The sequence below is a fragment of the Pleurodeles waltl genome, chromosome 8 (genome assembly GCF_031143425.1).
Source record: "Pleurodeles waltl isolate 20211129_DDA chromosome 8, aPleWal1.hap1.20221129, whole genome shotgun sequence".
NCBI lineage: Eukaryota > Metazoa > Chordata > Amphibia > Caudata > Salamandridae > Pleurodeles > Pleurodeles waltl.
In genome coordinates, this window is record NC_090447.1 from 25,743,846 (window position 1) to 25,769,629 (window position 25,784).

The following is a 25,784-nucleotide window of genomic DNA, read 5'->3' on the forward strand; positions in this document are numbered from 1 at the left end:
TCCGTCCATCCAGTTACGCTATCCCACAGCGTTTGTATTTTGCTTTGCTTTTGCCGCCCTAAGTGCGCCGGGTATGCCCAGACGTGGGTCCCGGGCTCACTGTGCCACTGGATTCAAGCTAGCCTGGCTGAGGAGGGGTGAAACCCCGAAACCAGTCCCAGGATGCTTGTTTCCGGTCCAGGGAGAACCTGGCCTGGCAGTTCGGGCTGGACTGTTCCCATGTGGAACAGGGTCAAGACTGATTTGCATATGGCTGGGTTCAAACTGGGGTGGCATGGTGAGCAAAATAATGGATGGATTAAACCCAGATCTGTGACTGGGGTGAATGTTTGATTGGTTCCGCATTCCGTCCATCCAGTTACGCTATCCCACAGCGTTTGTATTTTGCTTTGCTTTTGCCGCCCTAAGTGCGCCGGGTATGCCCAGACGTGGGTCCCGGGCTCACTGTGCCACTGGATTCAAGCTAGCCTGGCTGACGAGGGGTGAAACCCCGAAACCAGTCCCAGGATGCTTGTTTCCGGTCCAGGGAGAACCTGGCCTGGCAGTTCGGGCTGGACTGTTCCCATGTGGAACAGGGTCAAGATTGATTTGCATATGGCTGGGTTCAAACTGGGGTGGCATGGTGAGCAAAATAATGGATGGATTAAACCCAGATCTGTGACTGGGGTGAATGTTTGATTGGTTCCGCATTCCGTCCATCCAGTTACGCTATCCCACAGCGTTTGTATTTTGCTTTGCTTTTGCCGTCCTAAGTGTGCCGGGTATGCCCAGACGTGGGTCCCGGGCTCACTGTGCCACTGGATTCAAGCTAGCCTGGCTGAGGAGGGGTGAAACCCCGAAACCAGTCCCAGGATGCTTGTTTCCGGTCCAGGGAGAACCTGGCCTGGCAGTTCGGGCTGGACTGTTCCCATGTGGAACAGGGTCAAGACTGATTTGCATATGGCTGGGTTCAAACTGGGGTGGCATGGTGAGCAAAATAATGGATGGATTAAACCCAGATCTGTGACTGGGGTGAATGTTTGATTGGTTCCGCATTCCGTCCATCCAGTTACGCTATCCCACAGCGTTTGTATTTTGCTTTGCTTTTGCCGCCCTAAGTGCGCCGGGTATGCCCAGACGTGGGTCCCGGGCTCACTGTGCCACTGGATTCAAGCTAGCCTGGCTGAGGAGGGGTGAAACCCCGAAACCAGTCCCAGGATGCTTGTTTCCGGTCCAGGGAGAACCTGGCCTGGCAGTTCGGGCTGGACTGTTCCCATGTGGAACATGGTCAAGACTGATTTGCATATGGCTGGGTTCAAACTGGGGTGGCATGGTGAGCAAAATAATGGATGGATTAAACCCAGATCTGTGACTGGGGTGAATGTTTGATTGGTTCCGCATTCCGTCCATCCAGTTACGCTATCCCACAGCGTTTGTATTTTGCTTTGCTTTTGCCGCCCTAAGTGCGCCGGGTATGCCCAGACGTGGGTCCCGGGCTCACTGTGCCACTGGATTCAAGCTAGCCTGGCTGAGGAGGGGTGAAACCCCGAAACCAGTCCCAGGATGCTTGTTTCCGGTCCAGGGAGAACCTGGCCTGGCAGTTCGGGCTGGACTGTTCCCATGTGGAACAGGGTCAAGACTGATTTGCATATGGCTGGGTTCAAACTGGGGTGGCATGGTGAGCAAAATAATGGATGGATTAAACCCAGATCTGTGACTGGGGTGAATGTTTGATTGGTTCCGCATTCCGTCCATCCAGTTACGCTATCCCACAGCGTTTGTATTTTGCTTTGCTTTTGCCGCCCTAAGTGCGCCGGGTATGCCCAGACGTGGGTCCCGAGCTCACTGTGCCACTGGATTCAAGCTAGCCTGGCTTAGGAGGGGTGAAACCCCGAAACCAGTCCCAGGATGCTTGTTTCCGGTCCAGGGAGAACCTGGCCTGGCAGTTCGGGCTGGACTGTTCCCATGTGGAACAGGGTCAAGACTGATTTGCATATGGCTGGGTTCAAACTGGGGTGGCATGGTGAGCAAAATAATGGATGGATTAAACCCAGATCTGTGACTGGGGTGAATGTTTGATTGGTTCCGCATTCCGTCCATCCAGTTATGCTATCCCACAGCGTTTGTATTTTGCTTTGCTTTTGCCGCCCTAAGTGCGCCGGGTATGCCCAGACGTGGGTCCCGGGCTCACTGTGCCACTGGATTCAAGCTAGCCTGGCTGAGGAGGGGTGAAACCCCGAAACCAGTCCCAGGATGCTTGTTTCCGGTCCAGGGAGAACCTGGCCTGGCAGTTCGGGCTGGACTGTTCCCATGTGGAACAGGGTCAAGACTGATTTGCATATGGCTGGGTTCAAACTGGGGTGGCATGGTGAGCAAAATAATGGATGGATTAAACCCAGATCTGTGACTGGGGTGAATGTTTGATTGGTTCCGCATTCCGTCCATCCAGTTACGCTATCCCACAGCGTTTGTATTTTGCTTTGCTTTTGCCGCCCTAAGTGCGCCGGGTATGCCCAGACGTGGGTCCCGGGCTCACTGTGCCACTGGATTCAAGCTAGCCTGGCTGAGGAGGGGTGAAACCCCGAAACCAGTCCCAGGATGCTTGTTTCTGGTCCAGGGAGAACCTGGCCTGGCAGTTCGGGCTGGACTGTTCCCATGTGGAACAGGGTCAAGACTGATTTGCATATGGCTGGGTTCAAACTGGGGTGGCATGGTGAGCAAAATAATGGATGGATTAAACCCAGATCTGTGACTGGGGTGAATGTTTGATTGGTTCCGCATTCCGTCCATCCAGTTACGCTATCCCACAGTGTTTGTATTTTGCTTTCCTCTGAGGACTGCCCTGCTTCGACGACGACAAGAAACTCCAGAGGACAGCGGACCTGCTCCAAAAAGACTGCAACTTTATCCAAAGGAGCAGCTTTAAAGAACTCTGCAAGCTCCCCGCAAGAAGCGTGAGACTTGCAACACTGCACCCGGCGACCCCGACTCGGCTGGTGGAGAACCAACACCTCAGGGAGGACCCCCGGACTACTCTACGACTGTGAGTACCAAAACCTGTCCCCCCTGAGCCCCCACAGCGCCGCCTGCAGAGGGAATCCCGAGGCTTCCCCTGACCGCGACTCTCTGAAACCTAAGTCCCGACGCCTGGAAAAGACCCTGCACCCGCAGCCCCCAGGACCTGAAGGACCGGACTTTCACTGCAGAAGTGACCCCCAGGAGTCCCTCTCCCTTGCCCAAGTGGAGGTTTCCCCGAGGAAGCCCCCCCTTGCCTGCCTGCAGCGCTGAAGAGATCCCTTGATCTCTCATTGACTTTCATTGCAAACCCGACGCTTGTTCTAACACTGTACCCGGCCGCCCCCGCGCCGCTGAGGGTGAAATTTCTGTGTGGGCTTGTGTGTCCCCCGGTGCCCTACAAAACCCCCCTGGTCTGCCCTCCGAAGACGCGGGTACTTACCTGCTGGCAGACTGGAACCGGGGCACCCCCTTCTCTCCATTGAAGCCTATGCGTTTTGGGCACCACTTTGAACTCTGCACCTGACCGGCCCTGAGCTGCTGGTGTGGTAACTTTGGGGTTGCTCTGAACCCCCAACGGTGGGCTACCTTGGACCAAGAACTGAACCCTGTAAGTGTCTTACTTAACTGGTAAAACTAACAAAAACTTGCCTCCCCCAGGAACTGTGAAAATTGCACTAAGTGTCCACTTTTAAAATAGCTATTTGTGAATAACTTGAAAAGTATACATGCAATTGAAACGATTCAAAGTTCCTAATGTACTTACCTGCAATACCTTTCAAACAAGATATTACATGTTAAATTTGAACCTGTGGTTCTTAAAATAAACTAAGAAAAGATATTTTTCTATACAAAACCTATTGGCTGTATTTGTCTCTGAGTGTGTGTACCTCATTTATTGTCTATGTGTATGTACAACAAATGCTTAACACTACTCCATGGATAAGCCTACTGCTCGACCACACTACCACAAAATAGAGCATTAGTATTATCTCTTTTTACCACTATTTTACCTCTAAGGGGAACCCTTGGACTCTGTGCATGCTATTCCTTACTTTGAAATAGCACATACAGAGCCAACTTCCTACACTATGTTAGGTAGTTCAGGGTCTCGGGCATATGTCAAAATTAGAGGCCTGTGGATTGATAGAGAGAGAGAAAAAAGAGAGAAAGGGGAGAGAAGAGCGTAGCTAGGGAGAGAGAGAAGGGACAGTAGGAGATTAAATGTGTTTCCGGGGTCTAGGATTCTGAGAGGGTGATTGGTAATTGATATTCCCTAATCATTGATCATTGAACATTGGTCATCCGTTGGTCATCCACCAGCCGCTTCATGGTCTCTTCAAGAATGGGCGCCAGACCTCCGCAAATTGTTCTGCTTGGTCCTGTAGGTTATAAATCACTCGTTCATGGGTAGCCGTTTGATACATGGCCGTCATCCATTCTATGGGTGTGGGGGCAATGCTAGATCTCCAGTGCCGGAGTATGCATATTTTGGCCTTGGCAAGCGCCGTGTGGATTAATCGTTTATGTGCCCGCGATAGGGAGGGATACGGGCGAATGTCATGTAGAATGATAAATGCTGGTGGGGTCGGTTTTGGTATCTGTATGAAATCCGATAAGGCGAGGCGTACCGCGTCCCATAGTGACTGTACCGTTGGGCAGTGGCATAGAATATGGAGTTGGTCACAATATGGCTCTGTGCATCTCCAACAGTTCGCGTGCGGTATCAACCCTGCCCTGAAGAGTTTAACGGGGGTCCAGTACCACCCCTGAAGGATTTTAAATAGGCAAAATTTCAGGCGTGCTTCACGTACGCCCCTGTCGAGGGCTTCTAGTATGTCTGGCCATTCTTCGTCCGTGTAGGTTATCTCTAGTATATCCTGCCACTTTAAGCGTAGTCGTTCAAGTAAAGGCTGAGAGTAAAGGTGGTTAGTTAATTCGGCATAGAGGCCAGCCAAGACGCCTTTTTGTCGGCCCCATTTCTGAAGATAGGTGACGATGGGTGAGGTTTTGAGCATCCACGGGGGGGTTCCTAATGTTATCCGCATACAGTGTTTGAGCTGTAGATATCGCCACTCCTGGTTACTTTGGATACCGAATTCTTCCTGGAGGGAGGCGAATGTGCGGAAGCTATCTCCATCTATTATGTGAGATATATTGTGGATACCTGCCTCGGACCATTGGGGCCATCTGAGAATATTCCCTCCTATTTTAATGCTTTTATTCCCTGCTATGGGAGCCTGAGTATGCAGGGAGGGGTGTACTCCTAGTAGTCGATGGGCTCTGCACCACGCTGTGTTTGTAGCCTTGAGGATGGGGTTAGCTAAGGGAACATGGTCGGCGTATGTTCCTCCCATCTCCGTATACTGTCCATATAGGAGTTTCTCTGTGATCACCCATTGCGGTGGATCGGCTATATCCGGAAGTGTATATATTAGCTGTGAGAGTTGTAGGGCCAGAGAGTATTGTTCTACCGAGGGTAGTCCTAATCCTCCGTAGGGCCGTCGTGCCAGTATTGTTGCAGGTTTCAGTCTTGGGCGTGAGGAGCCCCAGACGAAGGCCCTTATGGATGCGTCTATTAATCGGAGTGAGGAAAGAGGTATCTGTAGGGGAAGCATGCCTAGCACGTATGTGAAGCGTGGTAAGGTGACCATTCTGACCGCCTGTGTCCTGCCCCACATGGACAGGCCTAGTAGGGACCATTTGGCAAAGTCTTGTTTTATTTTAGATATAAGGGGGTCTATGTTGTCCCTGACCATATGTTCTAGACCTCAGTTAATGAACGTTCCTAAATATTTAAGGCGGGTCGGGGTCCATTTGAATTGGAGGCCATGTATCGCTGCCCTCTTCGTTATGCGGGATAATGGTAGTGCCTCACTTTTATCCCAGTTTACCCGATATCTGGATAGGGATGCGAAGTCTTCTATAGTGGAAAGTAGTGCTGGGAGCGAGGTTTCTAGATCGGACATTGTTAACAGAATGTCGTCTGCGTAGAGATAGATTTTGGATATGCCCCCGGTGATATGGATCCCTTTTATTTGGTGAGAATTTCGTATGGTGGCAGCTAGGAGTTCCATGGCCAATAGAAATAGAAGTGGCGACAAGGGGCATCCCTGGCGTGTGCCCCTTCCAATAGGGAATGGGTCTGACATGATGCCCCCACAGTTAACCTGTGCTGTGGGGTGGTCATATAATAAACGTACTTTAGAGATAAATTGTTCCCCCAGGCCAAAATGCTTCATGGTTGTGAATAGGTAGGACCACTCAATGCGGTCGAATGCTTTCTCCGCGTCTAGGGACAGGGCTAGGGCTTCGTCAGGTAATTGTATGGATTCTAACAGTGTATGGCAAAGAGTTCGCATATGATTTCTGGAGGTACGGCCTGGTACAAATCCTACTTGGGTATTGTGAATCAATGATGGTATCACCTTGCGGAGCCGCGTTGCTAGAACACTGGCTAGGAGTTTGACATCCCCATTCAAAAGGGAGATAGGACGGTAACTGCCGCAGAGAAGGGGGTCTCTCCCTGGCTTAGGCAAGATGACAATCATGGCTTTATTGGATAGAGCGCCCAGGGAGCCTTCTTGACATGCTTCCGTCAGTGCTTCATGTACTGCAGTTATTGCCTCCTCCCCAGCCCATTTATAGAATTCCGCAGGGAATCCGTCCTCTCCTGGAGATTTATGGTAGGGGAGGCTTGTTATAACTTGGGTTATCTCTTCTTTGCTTATGTTACCGTCCAAGAGGGCCCTGCCTGCCTCATACAGACGGGGTAGATTGGCCGCGGTAAGGAATATCTCCATTTGTGTTTGATCTGTCGTTGTTTCAGGAGTGTACAAATGTCGGTAGTACTTGGCGAACTCGTTTACAATGTCTTGTGGGCGAGTTAGCACTGCTCCTGAAGAAGATGTTATGGCCGCAATGGCAGAGGCTGCCTCTCTTTGTCGGAGCTGCGCCGCTAGGAGGCGACCTGCTTTTTCCCCTTGTTCGTAATGGCGGCCTCGCAATTTTTGCAGTGCGTATTCCGCCTGAGATGTATAGAGTTCGTTGTGTGCCATGCGGGCCTGTTCTAAGGCGTGTCGCAGCCTAGGGGATGGTTGGGCGGTATATTGTTTAGTGAGGTCCTGTATCGTGGTCTCTAAGGTGGTTTGGCGGGCTATTCTGTCTTTGTTGGCCAGTGCTGCGTCTCGCATCATATTCCCCTCTTAGGGTTGCTTTTGCTGCCGCCCATAGGATCCTTTTTGAGGATACAGTGCCTGTATTCTCGGCCATGTATGTAGCTACATGAGCTTTTAATTGTTCCTTCCCTTGGGGAGAGCGGTATCTGTGTACAGCCAATCGCCATGGTTTACGACCAGAGAAGGAGAGTCCCACCTGGATCCGGATTAGTATTGGGGAGTGATCTGAGAGCCCGCTGTCTAGGATGCAGGTGTCTTGTATATGAGGGATTACAGTGTGTGATACTAAGAAATAATCCAGACGCGATTGGGTGCCATGGACGGTGGATAGGAAAGTATATTCCTTATCTTTCGGGTGTTGTATTCTCCAGCAGTCCACTAGACCGACGTCGGTGGTCAGGTCTGTCAGAAGCGCTCTGTCGTGATTGTTACATATATCAACAGGGCCTGTCCTATCCATTATGGCGTCTTGGACGAGATTCCAGTCTCCCCCGATTATGTATCGAGTAGTTCCGATTTCTGTCAGGAGGCGATTTAGCTGTAGAAGGAATGGGCGTTTTGGGCCGGTTGGTGCGTAAATGGATCCCACGCATAAAACAGTGTCCCCTAGTTTTAGTTTAGCAAATATATACCTTCCTTCCGTATCATTCCAGGTTTTAATGATAGTGACCGGGAGGGATTTACGCACTAGTATCGCCACTCCACATTTGCAGGGCCCGTTACTTCCAGATTCCTGACTCGTTGGACGGCAGCTGAAGGCAACCCTCCCTACCCAATCCCGTTTAAGTTTACTGGATTCCAGGGTGTCAAGGTGAGTCTCTTGAATCAGAGCTATATCTGTTTTTTTGGATTGAAGATAGGACAGTATCTTTTTCCGCTTAACATAGCTCGTCATGCCGTGTACATTCCAAGAGAGTATACGTAATGGTCGCGTCGCTTGAGGGTGGGACTTCGACATCTTGGATAATTGTGAGTAAGCACCCTCGTTCCGGGGTTGGTGTTGGTGGGGGGGGGAGGGAGGGTGGGAGATATTGACTTAGTTGTTAGAGTGGGAGTTGTGTTTCGATATGATACAGTGTTTTATTTTATACGGGGGTTAGCAGCTGGTGGAGGCCAAGGGAGTCCTCTGGAGAAGAAAGAGAAGAGAGAGGAGAGGGTGAAGGAAGAGAGGCAATATAAGTAGGACGAGAGCCAGATGGAGGGGAAATATGAGGGGAAAAGAAGACAAGGAGAAATGAGAGGGAGAAGAAAAGAGGGAGAAGGAGGGGGAAGGGATGGATGCGTGTGCTGAAGTTGAAGTTGAGAGCATAGCAAGAGAGCGTGCGATTAGGGGGAAGAAGTGGAGAAGGATAGGGATGAGGGAGGTTAGGAGTCCAACATCCTTCGTTCGTTAGGTCTGTAAACGGCGGGACCGATTTCTCTCAGAGCTCTCGTGCCGTCGGGCGATCTCGATCGGGGGGGTGAGGGGGGAAACAACAGACAGCCAGTTATCGATATGTCGGTGATAAGGAGGAGTGGGGGGGGGGTACACAGCAGTGCTTATGTTTATGTATCGAGAAGTGGGTCTGTTCATCGGTGGTTAGTGGTTAGTGTATTAATTATATAACTAAAGTGTATATTGGCAGAAGTAATGGTCGGTTAATAACTATAGTACCTGGGCGGCGCTGGAGAGGAGGGGGGGGTGTTGGGGGTTGATGGGGTATGGTGTTTAGGATGTTGTGCCTATTACTTGATGTTGTATGGTATCGTAGGGTGTTTAGGAGTTCATAGGATAGGGTCGTAAATTAAAGTAGGGACTGGGCAGACAGAAAGACCGAGACTGGCTGGGGGGGGGGGGGGGGGGGGGGGGGCAGGGCGAAGGAGGGGGGAAAGAGCTCAAACAGAGTATTACAGTTCTCGCATATGTAAGGGTACATAAAGATACCAAAATACAATATAATATAATACTTCCTGAGCATTTCTTTTCAACTATAACACTGCCTCGTCTCGTCTCGCCTTACAACGTTTCAATGACATATTAGGTTGATCAACATAACATATCCTGGTATCTTATCACATTATCATGTTAGGAGCCATTATGCCAAGCGTCTCTCTATTAGTCGTAGGATAGGTAATGAGTGTAGCTGAGCCCCGGGTTACGCGAGGATAATGCGTATCTCATCCTATTACAAACTCCTTGCCGTGTATTATTACATCATAATACTGACCTACTAAGGTCTTACTTGGTATGTGCCACCATCGTAGTCGTTCTGTTGTAGATGATAGTTTAAGATAGTAACGATGATTAGGATGGGGGTAGGTACAAACATCCGGGGAAAGGAATAGCTAATAGTTTATAATTTACATTGTGATGTTATAATGTGGTGTGGTGTGGCAGTGTAGGATGTCATATTATTTCGCTTTGTTATGCGGTATTATGTTGTATTATGTCCTTGCGTTCTATTTTTTTTCCCATTTTCTTATTGTAGAATAAAATAAAGTCAAGTAATGGGAGCTTTGATATGTCTCAGGTTATATCGTATTGTGTGTCCCTGTATTGGAATTAATTTATCTTTACGTGGTCTTTTCCCATCACTTGGGGTGATAATGGAGGCTAAACGGTTCTAATGTCAGCGCTGGTCGAGTGTGGTGTATATTAGGAAGATTTCACATACTTTGTTGTTTACTACCGTGAGATATTTTGTAGTGTGTGGAATATAAGGTAAGTTCCATGATAGTTAGTTAGTGTTTATTTTTTGTTATCTGTTTAATGCCCCTGTTACCTTGTTATAGGGTTATAGGGTCGGGACTGGGCCCTTATTCAACATACAGGGAGTTGGTGGAGTCTGATCCCTGTTCTAGTAATCATCATCTGTCGTGTACTGAGGGCAAATAACGATTTACTGGTAGGTTTCCTTTATAGGGCCTCGGCTCTAGTCATAAAGAACATAGATTTTTCATGTATCTGGTTTTAACATTGATACTAGCAGTCTTAGACAATTACAATAGTAATACACATATGATCTGGAAAGGTACTCATCCTTCCGCGGAGTCTATAGTTGTTATTTTCGACTCTCTAGCGATAGTCCCACAAGTCGTCTTGTCGCGTTACCTTCTCAAGAAGATCCAGTTGTAGGCTTTAAAGGGGAGCGGGATTTGTCTCTCTCCGATAGTTGGGTGTGGGTTACTACTGCGTGTAAAATCTGACCCCTGTCATCATATGATCTGGTTAGTCTCTCCATGTCTCTACCTCTATGACTGGCTCCGGTGTCGTGTAGAGCCGTCTTCGCCTTTTCCATTCCATTCTCGAGTGGGGGGTTTCAGCCCTATCACTGCCTCCTACAATGTCATGCTCACTGTCTGTGTTGAGAGAGTCCATAGGCTGGGATTGGAAAGAGTCAAGGAAAAGTCTCAATTCGTCGGGGTTATAAAAGTCCTTGGATACTCCATTTTTGGTAACCCACATTCTTGCAGGGTCAAAGAGACCGTATTTCATCTCTAGTTTGCGAAGCCGGGGTCGTAGGGCTAGGAAAGCCTTTCTACGTTCGTTGGTTTCCTTGGAGTAATCGGCGGTTATTCGGATCTCGTGCTGGTCTATTCGGAAAGGGCTGTGGTTGCGTGCTACTTGGAGTATTTGTCGGGTTTGATTATGCCGCAGCAAGCATGCGATGATTGGGCGGGGCCTTGAGGAGTTGTCAGAGCGTTTTGGGCCTATCCTGTGTGCCCGTTGGAATTCTAGCGGCGGGTCAAAGTCCAGTGAAATCATTTTTGGAAGAGTGGAGGTCAGAAAAGCCTGCATATCCGAGCCTTCTTCGTTTTCCGGGATCCCAAGTACCCGGATATTGTCTCTCCGGCTCCTGTCCTCCATGTCCATTAGTTTGCTCCTGAGGTAGAGGAAGTCTTGTTCTCGCCCCTGAGACGTGTTGATCTGCGACTCTAGTGATCCCATGTGTTGCTCTAGCCCTGTCACTCTAGATTGAAAGCCTGCAATGTCAGATCACATGGATTTGGTTTCTAGTGTCAATGAAGTTATAGAGGCGTTCATCCCCTCAGGTGATCTCTTGTAGTATCCTGTCCATAGTTGTGGGTTGATCTTTATCAGACATCGTGGTGGACTCGTTTAAAGGTGGCGATGTTTGAGGGTTTATCTTTGTGGGGGTTAGGCGTTTGTGTTGTAGCGCTTCTGAGAACAATAGTTGTCGTGCAGGCTTGCTGACAGGTTTATGGTTTGGTTTTTTGCCGGGCATCGCCTCAATTGTCTGCAGAGTCTGGCCGCGTGGGGCCCGAGTCTCCCCCCGTGGATTCCGATAAGGATATAGATGTTCTGTGCCAGCCTGGTCTCGAATTTATATTGTCTCTTCTCATTTTTCTGGGTCTTCGGTTGCTGGTGATAGGCTTGACTTCCCCCTCTTTCTTTCCCTCCTCCTGTCTCCGCGTCCACTTATTTATTGTTCTCCGTATATCTTTTTTGCCCTCATTCTCTTTAGTGTATCCTCCTAGCGTTTTTTGTAAATGGCAGAGGCCTGTCAATGTCAATGTCTATGTCTTTGGGGCAGAGAAGGATATATTCAAGGAGTTGCCATGGGGTCGTTGTAGAGCCTACATTGGCCCTTATTGTTGGAGAGCTGTGACTTGTGTCTGCCAAGTTTGATTCTTCAGTGGTTGACGTTGAATAGCTGAGGGGGAGGGGGGGGGGGGGGGGGGGGAAGGGGCTGATTTACTTTCCTCCAGGTCTTTCTGAGCAGGGGTATGTGTGGCTCTTCGGCTGCCCCCGTCAGTAGCCCGCGTTAAGTATAAGTATAAGTATAAGGGGCGATGAAGGCTTTGATTTCTTACACTGGTGCCAGTCCTCTCCCTTCTCCTGTATCTCTGTTCTCTTGGCTCCCTCTGGCTCTCCTCATCTCCGATGCCCCTCCAGTCGCTCACCCCTCTCGTCTCTTCGCCTCCACGTGCCTCCCGTCGTGCCCCTCTGCCCTCCTCAGTATTAGCTGTCTGGAGGGGGGGGCGAGGGTTTATTATCCCAGCGGGAGGGTTTTGTTGTCCCTCTGTGATGGAAAAGAGGGGAGAAGTCGTGCCTCTGCCTCCGGTGATGCGTTCTTATTTTGAAGAGACTCGATCCTACCTCTCTGGCCGGGTTTCTCTCCCAGCTGTCGAGGGGGCCGCACCCCTTTGCTGCGTCTCCCCGTCTCCCTGTGGGGGGTCGAAGGTCCGCGGGTGTTTGTTGGCGTTGTAGGGAGATGGATGCGGGTCGTCACGGCTCCCGCAGTCCCTGCGGCCTGTTCAGCTTGCTCCTTGCCGCTGCTGGCACGCCGTCCCCGGTCTTCCGAAGATGCGACTCCGCCCCTTTTGCCAGGCCTTATCCGCCTGGGGCGAGTCGCGAGTTTCCTGCCTTGCGTCCCGCTCCTACGGGGTCCCCGGACATGATTCCGTGTCGCCGCTGTTGTAGGGGTGGAGGGGCACCGGGCCCGGTGTGTTGTCCGGCTGTCTTCTCGCCCCCGTCGCCCCTCCGGGATCGCCTCGGCACAGAGCTCTCGCTCTAAGCGGCCATCTTGTTTCGTGGCCCGGCCATGCCCCCGGTGTAGTGTGTTCTAAGGAAACTTGCAGTACTTTACTCTTGCTTTTCTGGGCTCTGGGGGGGGGGGGTAATTTACTTACCTTTACTGTATTCTTACTCTCCCAGCGATTCTGCACACACTACACTTGTCAAGGGGGGAATTTGTGATTCACATTCCACTTTTTTAGTATATGGTTTGTGTTGCCCCTAGACCTATTTTCTCCCATTGCATTCTATAGGATTTCCTACTGTTTGAATTGTTCTATGACTATTTACTTGTCTAATTTTGGTGTCTAGTGTATATATTGTGTATAATACTTACCTCTAAAAGGAGTATTGTCTCTAAGATATTTTTGGTACTGTGTCACCCAAATAAATACCTTTATTTTTGGTAACACTGAGTACTGTCTTTACTTGTGTGTACTGTGTAACTATAAGTGGTATTGCATGAGCTTTGCCTGTCTCCTAGTTCAGCGTAAGCTGCTCTGCTATAGCTACCTCTATCAGCCTAAGCTGCTAGAACACTACTACTTTACTAATAAGGGATACGTGGACCTGGTATAAGGTGTAAGTACCCAAAGTACCCACTACAAGCCAGGCCAGCCTCCTACACACACTGATGCCAGTGCTGGATTTATTGTAAAATGTAGATAGAGGGAATTTTAAAGATGTGCCCTGTATTTTACCTAGCCCTTTATTACTGGACTGACCAGTCTGTGCCAGCCTACCACTACCAAGACAAGTTTCTGACCCCATGGGGTGAGAGCCTCTCTGCTCTCTGGGGTCAGAAACAAAGCCTGCTCTGGGTGGGGTTGCTTCACACCTCCTCCCTGCAGGAACTAACGTTTGGGAGTGAGCCTCAAAGGCTCAGGCCTCCTGTTGCAGTGCCCTACTTTTGGCTGCAGGTCCTACAGAAATTTAGGTAAAACAGGAAGGAGTGACCACTGCAGCTAGGACCACCCCTAAAGGTGTCCAGAGCTGAAGTGACCACTTCCCTGCAGAATCCCCAATTTTGTTTTGAGGGTTAGGGACCAATAGGTTTAGGGATGTGCCCCCTTCCCCAAAGGGAGTGGACACAAGAAGGGTGTAGCCGTCCTCGGGGACAGTAGCCATTGGCTACTGCCCGCTGACCACTGCAGTGCCCCTAAATCTACTATTTAGAGGCTCCCCTGAACCCCACTCACCAGATTCCTGGTGACCTCAGCAGAAAGAAGAAGAAAAAAGAAGGACTGCTAAGCCAACCCCAGCAGTGAAGACTCCGGACAACAACTGACTTGTCCACAGTCCAACCGACCTGTCAGCAGCTTCAAAGACCCCTGCTCCAAGAAGGTGATGCATACTGCAGGACCATGGACCTCTACAAATCCCCAGAGAACAGCCTGCCCAGCAGAGGACCAATAATTCCCAAAGACAGCGGCTGTGTACAGAAGAAATCACCAAAATGACTCCAGAACCGCCCCGGATGCACAAGTCCTGCCCACTCTGCACCCGACGCCCACGGCCCGAGTCCAGGTGGCCTACCTGTCCAGGAAAGGTCCCCAGGCAATTCCAACCTCCAGTCTATCCTGGGTTCAACCCTCCTGGCCAACACGATGAGGCCAGCAGCCTGAATCCCGAGGCTCCCCCTGACCGCGACCGGATCCGACAAAGATTCCCAAAGCCGAAAGGTACCCCTGCATCTGCAGCTCCCTGGCCATGGGGATTCCGACCGACGGTCCAGCAACGTCCGTAAGGTGACTCTTCTCCCTGTCCAGCCTTTAGTTTCCCTGAACCGACCCCCTGGACCCAGCCTGCAGCTTCTTTGTGACTCCCCCAGGGTTCCCTCACTGAAAAGCATTGAGTGCCCGCCGCTGTGTTTGCACCCTGCACCCAGCCGCCCCTTTGCCGCTGAGGGTATGTGTCTGGTGCTGACCTGTGTCCCCCCCAGGCCAGGGTCCTGAAACCATGGGTACTTACCTGCAATCTCTTTTCTACTAAGTCCCTCCAGTCCTCATAGGATTCCATTGCAAACCCGAGGCCAATTTTGACCTCTGCACCCGGCCGGGCCCATCTTGCTGGTGGTACACTCTTGGGGTCAACTTGAACTTTGACCTGTGGACCTTCCAACCCCCTGAAGACTGAAATCGTAAGTCGTGTACTTACTGTTTTCTGTGCTAACACTTTCCCCACCCCCCAGGACTCTATTGACTCCTATCAAAAATTGCACTAAATGTCAACTTTTGAAATTGAAAAGCGTTTCTTACTTGCAAACTGCTTTATCTGCAAAAAACAAAGTACATTTGGTACATATGCTTGATACCTATTTACAAACGTACTTACCTGCAAGAAAGTTCTTCTGGTTATAGTAATAAAGTAAAACAATATATTTTTGCTATATAAAAACAACTTGCCTGAGTCATTGAGTGGATGCCTCATTTATTGACTGTGTGTGTACAACAAATGCTTTGCACTACCCTCTGATAAGCCTAACTGCTCAACCACACTACCACAAAACAGAGCATTAGTATTATCTTCTTTGGCCGCTGTTAAGCCTCTGGGGAACACCTGAATTCTGTACACACCATATCTCATTTTGGTATAGTTCATACAGAGTCAGCTTCCTACAGACACAACCTTAGACAAAGGATGTTTCTGGTCCCATATCCGTGCCTCAATGGAAATGTTTTAGAAGGATAGCAGCACTGGCAACTAAAGCTAATTTTTGTCTGCCATCTTATAGCCTGTGTCAATGACTTCAGAACCTTTGATTCCATTTAACAAATTCCTGGATAGGTCCCTCATAGTGGCCTGCTCCAGACCTTGCTTGATCCTGCCAATGAGTCTGCCTATTGCTCGGTGACACCAACCCTGGCAGAGTAATCCAATCTTTGATGCAGCACTCTACTCCAAGAGCCCTATAGGTCAAGCCTATTTAAATAACATCTATTCAAAAGGATTTCTCTCTGTGCAACAGGAAAATAAGTCCAAGAAAACTGACAGTATAGCAAGAGTCTTAACGTCGGCTAGTCTGGCACTGAGATGTCTGAATGATGTGTGCTTATTAGGTCGCAACACCCCTGCCCTCTGGGATATAGTGAGTAATATTCTGTCCAACTTGCCCAAGGATTTCTGAACTTCTTTGCCCAGAATGTTCAGGATGACCATGACGCCACAAAGCATTTTCTGAGGCCACAACAGACTACTTGCTTGCGTCAGTGGGGTTCCCAAGAACGTCCAACCTATTCTCATTCACATGCCCTTGATGTAGTTAGGTAGTATGTTAAAATGGCAGAATGAGGCATGGGGTGCTTCAAAGATAGCAGGGCTATGCTTCAAAGTTATAAGGGCGATGACTTGTACTCTGCGGTTACATTTTCCTGTCACCAATTTCATCAGTAGTATGTAGAATTTTGTAGCTAATCAAAAGGCTGTATATGCTGGCAGATGCAACCCTCTCAACCTGTTCAACATCCATTAAAAAATGAACTCTTTTGTGGCTACAAGGGCAGTGGTGGTAGAGAATTAGTCTACCAGCAAACAAGAGCTCTTCTCTTTTTTTCCTGAAGCTGCCAAGCAGTTTTATTTTTCACTCTAGCAGCCACCCGAGGCCAGTGTGGGGCAGGATTCCATATTGTTCTTACAAATTACACGTTTACTTTGAGCCAGTGGGTCCTTTAGATTGTATAAAAAGGTTATGCCCTCCATTTTGTCATTTCTCCTCCCACATCTTCTCAGATTGTGCACAAACAGGTCAATATTTTCTCCAGAAAGGTTCAGATGTTGCTTGCCAAGGGCACCTGTGCTGGTGGCAATAATGTTTGAGTGGCTATGCCCAATACTTCCTGGTCCTCAAGAAGAACAGGGGATGCAGGATCGATCTCAGATCTCCGGCTCAGGAATGCCTTCCTCAGGAAGGAGAAATTCCACACAATGATGCTTGCCCAGGTCCTATTAGCATTGGACTCCGAAGACTAGATCGTGTCCTTGGACATGCAGCGCACTCCCTTCAATGTGCCCAGCTTGCAGAACAACAGGCAGCACACCACTTTATAGTAAAGCCTGAACATTTTCAATTCATCATCCTGCCCCTCAGCCTTATTTCAGATTGTCACATGGTCACAAAGATCTTGCCAGTGGTTGGGGCTCATCTTGATAGGTTAGGGATACACATACCACTGTAACTCAATGACTGGCTCGTGAAGACTTGCCTCAGCCAGTCTCTGATCCCCTGCAGGTTGCTGTTTTGCTCCTGTCTACCTGAAGGTTCTCCAACAATGAACTTAAATCACACAAACTTAAATCTGCGAATAGATATAGGCCCTCATTACGACCCTGGCGGTCGGTGATAAAGTGGCGGCAACACCGCCAACAGGCCAGCGGTAACTACCGACAAATTATGACCATGGCGGAAAGATCTTCGAAAGACAGCCAATGTACCACTCCAACCGCCAGGGTGAAAACAACAGCCATCAGGGTAGCCGCCTACAGCCAGACGGAACACCACCATATTATGACCAGACAATCCGCCACCTTTTCTGGGGCGGTACCAACAACATCAAAAGCTTGGCGGAAACAGAGCTCAGAAGTGAAAGGACTCACCATTGGAGACACAGGGAAGAACCAGGCCACCATGGAAACAGAACTGCATGTATTCCAGATGATATTCTACGTTCTGCTCCACCACGAACACCAATGACGGCGAAGACGACGACGGTGAGTACAGCCGCCTAGCACACTAGGGAGAGGGGGAGGAAAATGAGAGTGAGACACACACACGCACAACACACACCCATACGCACACACCATACACACAACCAGATGCAGAAGAAAACAAGTGAATCCATCTAACTCGGCTGAATAATGCAAGAACAACACAAATTTACTGAAGTGATTGTAATAAGATCAACACAGTATAAAAATAATTTGGCCAATGTTACAGATATCTACAAATGTACAGAAAAAGGGACACTTAACCAGTCCTCCCTTCGCGTGGGCCGCATGGCCACAGGGAAAAGTCCAAGCCTTCACTTGTTACCTGCATCAATATGGAGAAAACACTGCAGGGGCATCAGTTGGCAAATAGGCAGGCACCTCAGGAGGAAGGGGGGGCACCTCAGCCGGAAGCGGAAACAAGACCATTGGTTCTGGAGGGGGCAACATGCCCTGTGCTTGGTCCTGGGGAGTGCAAGGCCACAGTTTCTCGAGTGGGTGTCTTGTCCACTGGTTCTGGAGGGGGCAACATGTCCTGTGCTTGGTCCTGGGGAGTGTAAGGCCACAGTCTCTCGAATGGGTGTCTTGCCCACTGGTTCTGGAGGGGGCAACATGCCCAGGGTTGGTCCTGGAGAGTGCAAGACCACAGTCTCTTGAGTGGGTGACATGCCCACTGGTTTTGGAGGGGGCAACATGCCCTGTGCTTGGTCCTGGGGAGTGCAAGGCCACAGTCTCTCGAGTGGGTGTCTTGCCCACTGGTTCTCAATGGGGCAACATACCCTGTGCTTGGTCCTGGGGAGTGCAAGGCCACAGTCTCTCGAGTGGGTGTCTTCCCCACTGGTTCTGGAGAGGACAGGCTGCACAGCAGCCCATGGAAACTGGATCACAATGCGTCCGCCGGCGGTGATGGCCCTGCACAGCCCCTGCACTCTCAGATGGCTGCACTGTGGTGGAGCTGGTCGTGGGAGGCTCCTGCACAGCCCCTGCACCTTCGGATGGTTGCACTGTGGTGGTGGTGGGAGGTTCCTGCACAGCTCCTGCACTCTCGGATAGCTGCATACCCATGGTTGGTGGTAGGGGCTCCGTAACAACTATTGGTGCAGGCTCCTTGCCCTTCTTGCCTGCTGGTGCAGACTCCTTCCCCTTTCGGGTGGCAGTTGCAGGCTCCTTCCCCTTCTTGCCTGCTGTTGCAGGCTCCTTGCCCTTTTGGCTGGCTGGTGCAGGCTCCTTCCCCTTCAGTGTATGTGGCCTGAAATACTGTCCACCACGAGTAGGTGCGGATGGAACTGGGCCAGTGGACTGTGTGGCTGAGGTGCGTGGCTGGGTTCGTGATACACTGGCCATACGTGCAGGATGGGGGGGGGGGGGGGGGTTGGTAGGGATGAGGTCAATGGTGGAAAGGTAAAGTTTCTTAGGGAAACTTTCTTGGGGCGGAAAGAGGGAGTAGGAATGGGAGTGGAGGATGAGGGAGTGGTTGTTGGAGGTGTTTGTCTGTTGGATTTGGGTGCAGGTGCATGGGCTGTATGCTGTTGTGAGGTGGATGGCTGTTGGGTGTCTGAGCGCTTGCATTTGTGTACTATAGGTGGGGGGGAACAGACACAGTGGGAGAGGACACAGGGGACGTGTGCATGGATGTTGTGGCGATGTCTGCCAGTGAGGTGTCTGTTCTGCTTGGTGTTGTGATGATGCAAGTAGTGAATGATGATGTCCTGCATGCAGGTGAGAGTGTGGACGTAGCTGGGTGGGAGGTGGAGGAGGAGGAGGGGGGGACAGTGGAAACAGTGGATGTTGTTGTGCCTGTAACTGCATTGTGTTTGTGTGAGTGCCTGTGAGATGAAGTGTGGTGCTTGTGTTTGCCTGTGACACTCTTGGGTGCATGCTTGTCTGGCTGTGTGCTTGTGATTGAGGGGAATGTGACTGGGAAGTGGCAGTTGGAGGGGGGGGGGGCAGTTCAAACAGTGACAATGGCTGCCCTCAGAGAGGAGGCAGAGCCTGGATTGATCTCTGTTGGGCCGCCAATCCAGTGTGATTGCTCACCAGGAATTGTAGGAGGCTGGCCTGGCTTCTAGTCGGTACCTGATGGTACTTACACCTTGTGCCAGGTCCAGTTATCCCTTATTAGTAGATTAGTAGTGTTCTAGCAGCTTAGGCTTATAGAGGTAGCTATAGCAGAGCAGCTTAGGCTGAACTAGGAGACATGCAAAGCTCCTAGTATACCACTTATATCATACAGCACTATATCATAAGAATCACAATACTGAGAGGTACTAAAAATAAAGGTACTTTATTTTAGTGGCAATGTGTCAAAAATATCTCAGAGGGTATACTCCCTTAGGAGGTAAGTAAAATACACAAAATATACACACAAACCAAAATCAGGTAAGTAAACAGAAAAGTAGTGCAAACACTGTAGAATACAATAGGATGCAATAGGCCTAGGGGCAACACAAACCATATACTAAAAAAGTGGAATGCGAACCACTTAGGGACCCCAGGCCTAGTGTCGTGCGTAGAGGGTCGCTGGGAGTGTAAGAAAACACTAAGGGTGTCCAAGATACCCCACCCCAAGACCCTGAAAAGTAGGAGTAAAGTTACTCTACTTCCCCAGAAACACACTAAAGTTGTGATAGGAGATTCTGCAAAGACCACAACAGACTGTAAAGCACTGAAGACAGATTCCTAGACCTGAGGACCTGCAAAGGAAGGGGACCAAGTCCAAGGGTCACAAAAGTGTCCGGGGGGGGGGGAGGGGGGGGGGGGGAGGCAGGAGCCCATTAAACCCCGGACGAAGATGCAAAATGGCTGCCTCTGGGTGGAAGAAGCTGAAGATTCTACAACAACGGAAGATGCCAGGAACTTCTCCTTTGCACAGAAGATGTCCCACGGCGTGCTGGAGGATGCAGAAAGACCGCAAACAAGCCTTGCTAGCTGCAAAGGTCACAGTTGAAGAAAATGGGTGCTGCCCGGGCCCAGGAAGGACCAGGAGATCGCACATTGGAGGTGGAGATAGAGGGGGCGCTCAGCAACACAGAGAGCCCACACAGAAGCAGGCAGCACCCGCAGAAGTACTAGAACACGGGTTCCAGAAAACTGAGCACGGCAGTCGTCTCAACACTACAAAGGAGAGTACCACGAAACCGGTGGTCAACTCAGCGAGTTGAGCAATGCAGGACGGACTGCTGAAGACATGGGCTGTGCTGTGCGCGAAGGATTCCTTGCAAAAGTGCACAGAAGCCCTAGCAGCTGCAGTTCACACAGTACACAGGATTACTGTCTGGCGTGGGGAGGCAAGGACTTACCTCCAACAAATTTGGACCGATGGACCACTGGACTGTCGGGGTCACTTGGATCCAGCTCCTGTGTTCCAGGAACCACGCTCGTCACGATTAGAGGGGACCCAGAGGACCGGTGAAGCAGATGTTTGGTGCCTGCGGTAGCAGGGGGAAGATTCAGTCGACCCACTGAGATTTCTTCTTGGCTTCCAGTGCAGGGTGAAGGCAGACAGCCCCCAGAGCATGCCCCACCAGGAAACAGTCGAGAAAGCCGGCAGGATTAGGCGCTACAATGTCGCTGGTAGTCTTCTTGCTACTTTGTTGCAGTTTTGCAGGCGTCCTGGAGCAGTCAGCGGTCGATCCATGGCAGAAGTCGAAGAGGGAAGTGCAGAGGAACTCTGGTGAGCTCTTGCATTCGTTATCTGAGGAATAGCCCAGAGGAGAGACCCTAAATAGCCCAGAAAGGAGGATTAGCTACTGAGAAAGGTAAGCACCTATCAGGAGGGGTCTCTGACGTCACCTGCTGGCACTGGCCACTCAGAGCTGTCCATTGTGCCCTAACACCTCTGTATCCAAGATGGCAGAGGTCTGGTACACACTTGGTCAGGGGAGTGGTCACACCCCTTTCCTTTGTCCAGTGTCGCGCCAGAGCAGGGCTGGGGGATCCCTGAACCGGTGTAGACTGGCTTATGCAGAGAGGGCACCATCTGTGCCCATCAAAGCATTTCCAGAGGCTGGGGGAGGCTACTCCTCCCCAGCCCTTCACACCTATTTCCAAAGGGAGGGGGTGTAACACCCTCTCTCAGAGGAAATCCTTTGTTCTGCCTTCCTGGGACCAGGCTGCCCAGGCCCTGAACCCAGAACCTGTCTGAGGGGTTGGCAGCAGCAGTAGCTGCAGTGGAGACCCCGGAAAGGAAGTTTGGCAGTACCTGGGTTCTGGGCTAGAGACCCGGGATGCATGGAATTGTCCCTCCAATACCAGAATGGTACTGGGGTGACAATTGCATGATCCTAGACATGTTACATGGCCATGTTCGGAGTTACCATTGTGAAGTTATATATAGGTATTGACCTATATGTAGTGGACGCGTGTAATGGTGGGGGTACCTTGCGGTACAAAGCCCGGGGAATTTGCCCTGAACAATGTGGGGGTACCTTGGCTAGTGCTAGGGTGCCAACACATTAAGTTACTTTGCACCTAACCTTCACCAAGTGAGGGTTAGACATATAGGTGACTTATAAGTTACTTATGTGCAGTGAAAATGGCTAGGAAATAACGTGGACGTTATTTCGCTCAGGCTGCAGTGGCAGTCCTGTGTAAGAATTGTCTGAGCTCCCTATGGGTGGCAAAAGAAATGCTGCAGCCCATAGGATTCTCCTGGAACCCCAATACCCTGGGTACCTAGGTACTATATACAAGGGAATTATAAGGGTGTTCCAGTGTGCCAATGAGAATTGGTAAAATTAGTCACTAGCCTGCAGTGACAATTTTAAAAGCAGAGAGAGCATAAACACTGAGGTTCTGGCTAGCAGAGCTTCAATAATACAGTTAGGCGCCACACAGGGAACACATACAGGCCACAAACTAATGAGCACTGGGGGTCCTGGCTAGCAGGATCCCAGTGACACATATCAAACATACTGACAACACAGGGTTTTCACTATGAGCACTGGGCCCTGGCTAGCAGGATCCAAGTAAGACAGTAAAAACACCCTGACATATACTCACAAACAGGCCAAATGTGGGGGTAACAATGCTAGAAAGAGGCTACCTTCCTACACTGACATTGGCTGGGTTTCCTGTGGGGATGTAAATGATGTGTTATGGTTTATGTGTATGACATATTGTACATCTCTGGCTTTCCCTCTATGGTTGGATTTGCCCTGCCAGCTTTCACTTGTGTGTGTTAGTGTATGGTGGGATTATTAGTTCTCTATGGTGTGCATGCTTTAGTGATGAGTGTCCATGCAGGGCTGTGAGGGGTGTCCATGCATTGGTACAGCATGCAGGGCTTGGCATTGGGATGAGTGAGATGTGATGGTGGAGTGCGTGGCATGTAGTGGGGTGAGGGTGAGGGTATGTGATGGCATGCTGGTATGGGGGGTGACAGTAGTAGAGAGTTGACTTACCAGAGTCCAGTCCTCCGGCCAGGCCCTCAGGTTGCAGTATTACCAAGACTCACTCCTCCCATGCTGTGAGTTGCGGGGGAGGAGGTGGGGGTCCACCGCCAGTCCTCTGTATAGCGAGCTGGTGTTTTGCTGCTATGGAACGTACCTTCCCCTGTAGGTCCTTCCACCTCTTCCTGATGTCATCCCTAGTTCTGGGGTGCTGTCCCACAGCGTTGACCCTGTCCACGATTCTCTGGCAAAGCACCATCTTCCTGGCTATTGATATCTGCTACACCTGTGCTCCAAATAGCTGTGGCTCTACCCTGACAATTTCCTCCACCATGACCCTTAGCTCCTCCTCTGTGAAACGGGGGTGACTTTGTGGTGCCATGTGTGGTGTGTTGGTGAGGGTGTGTTGGATAATGTGTTGGGGTGTGTGATGTGGAGTGCGTGAGTGGTGTGTAGGTGTGAGTAGTGTGTGGCTCTAGTTGTCTCAGTGGTCTTAGTGTCTCTCTGGTGGCAATGCTTTGTAATCGTAAAGGGTTGTGGGTAATGTGGGTGGGTGTTTTATAGTGGTGTGGGTGTGGTGTGTGTATGGGTGTCAGGTGTGTGTTGTTTGAATTGTCCAATGTGGTGTTGTTTTGGATGTGGGTGTTGATTGTGAGAGCGGCGGTATGTATCGCCAATGGTTTACCGCCGTTGAATGTCCGCTGTGGTGATTCGTGGGTCATAATGTGATGGGCGTTGTTCTGTTGGTGTAACGGTTTGGGTTTTGATTCTGCCAATTTATCACTGACCTTTGGACTGGCAGATTTGTGTATGTGGCTGAGTTCTGTCGGATTGGTGTGTGTGTGTCATAATGTGGTGAACGGATATCCGCTGCGGTAAGTTGGCGGCCGTCAGCGTGGAGGTAAGTGGGATTTACCATCAATGTCATAATGAGTGCCATAGTCTCTACCAGATAAGGAGTTACCAAAGGTAAGTAACTTGTTCATCTGACAGAGACTTCCACCCTCAGATTCCTTACCTTAGAATAGATATCCAAGCAATACCATCACCGGAGGTGGGTCTGCGGACCAATTTTCAAACAAGGAAGTCCTGCAGGACCTAACAGGCAAAGTAACCATCCATATGAGCCGGACTATCCAGGCATTAGGGCTCTGTGAACATGTGCAAAGAGGCCTGTGCTGCGGCCTGGCAGATTTTTTAGGATCGGAACCCAATGTGCTAATGCAGTGGTCATAGCTTTAGCTCTGGTGGAATAAGCCTACAAGCCCTCAGTAGATTGCTTTTTGGCCAGTGTGTAGCAGATCTTAATGAAAAGTATGACCCATCTAGATATGGTACGCTTCTGCACAGCCCGTCTGTGACAGGTACAGTAATATGAAGGAATAAATTATTCCCTTTTACGTAGTCTAGTAATAGTTCTTTACACCTGTTAGCAAAGCTCAGGGGGTATAAGGCTTTATTTTTCTCTTCATTAAGGTATCAAAATAAGTCTCTTCATTAAGGTATCCCAAAATAAAAAATAAACACAACTGTAAAGTCTTTGAGTCTGTCCTCTTGCATCTTGTTAGCCTTCTTTTATTGTCCTTTTTAAGTTTCTTCTGTTTTCCCTCTTTGGTGTGCTGGTGGCTCCAGAGTAAGCTCTTATGAAGTCCGAGAGAGAGAGAGAAAGAAAAAAAGAAAATCGAAAGCCTTATTAGGTAAGTGTACAGGTCGGTACTTTCCTTACTTCTTATTTCCACACCCAAAAACATGTGTCACCACATTCATGTGATTTATATGTGGTGCCTTTTCCCTCTTGTGATTGACGTAAGTGTTGGTTAGTATGCGTCATTCATTAGTTATAAGTTTTCCTTTTTTCGACATTTGTTTTATCTTTTGGGTTAATACTTCACCACTCTGTGCTCTCTGTGCCGGGCTTTCCTGCTAATTCTTATAGTGCCTGCATAGAAACCACATTTTCTAGCACTTGGAAAAAAACAAAACACACTCGCATGCGCCCGAGAACTAGATATCCATTAATATAGGGTTTTTCTTTCTTCACCCATTTTACTTGATGGCGTCCGTGTCATATCTATCGTTTCCACCCTCTGGTCCTGCCTCTGTCCTTACCACTACAGTTGTTAGCTCTTCCCCCACCGGTCCCCGTACCTGAGAAAGCCACGTACCTCCAGGAATGTGGCTGGCTTCTATCTTCTTTTCAATGTCTCTCTCTCAGCACGTCCTTCCTCCTCGTCACTGCCTGGGGACTCAGTGTACAACCCTCTTGCTTCTGCCTCCAACTTTGGTATGAGACCTCCTCCCTCGAATCGCGTCTCCTCCTTTTTTCTCCCAGAGACTCCTCTCCCTCTGGCTCCACGCTGTCTTCTCTCCGGACGTCGTCCATCCCGCTGACATCATCCCATGTGGGAAGGAAGTGCGGAAAGGTGCTCCCCAGAGTGTCCCCAGGGCACTCCACATCCGACCCTGGTAGCCGTGAAACCTTTTCCCCCGTCACATTCACTCACCCGAGAGAGTGGCTGTTGGAGCCACGAGTTGGCCGGGTATCGGGATAGATAATCGGCATTCTAAGGAGCCTAAAAGGACGATTATGATGAGGCTCAAAGGAAGCATACATCAAGAATGTTAGCAGGAGATTAAGGTCCCAATGAGGCATGGTGAAGGAGGAAAGAAATATACTAGACCTTTTAGAAACCTATTTACAAGAAGGGATTTGAAGACGATGACTGGTCAGGCAACCACAGAAAAGAGGAGATAGCAGAAAGGTAGCCCTTGAGATTGCCCAGAGCAGAGTCCTGCTCGGCAAGAGGAAAAGCAAAAAGGAGAACCCAAGAAAGGGGAGCGGAAAGGGGATCAACTTGTTTTCCTGCACACTATGCAACAATTTGTTTCCAACAACAGTTGTATGCTGTGTAGGTGGACAGAGGACTGGTTGCCAAGATGACATCACAGACATCGGGAGAAAAGGTTGAAAGCTGTCAACTACTGCCACTCAATCGCCCC

The 25,784-nt window shown here is 49.8% G+C and overlaps 1 protein-coding gene across 1 annotated transcript in view; it reads right to left on the reverse strand.

The window, feature by feature from the left end:
• Positions 1 to 25,784, reverse strand: part of LOC138249319 (transient receptor potential cation channel subfamily M member 2-like) — a 1,037,937-nt gene that overhangs the window by 900,393 nt on the left and 111,760 nt on the right. Inside the window, exon 4 of the mRNA XM_069203278.1 lies at positions 3,396 to 3,404. Within this exon, the coding sequence (XP_069059379.1) occupies positions 3,396 to 3,404 (9 nt within the window). The remainder of the gene's footprint in view (positions 1 to 3,395; positions 3,405 to 25,784) is intronic.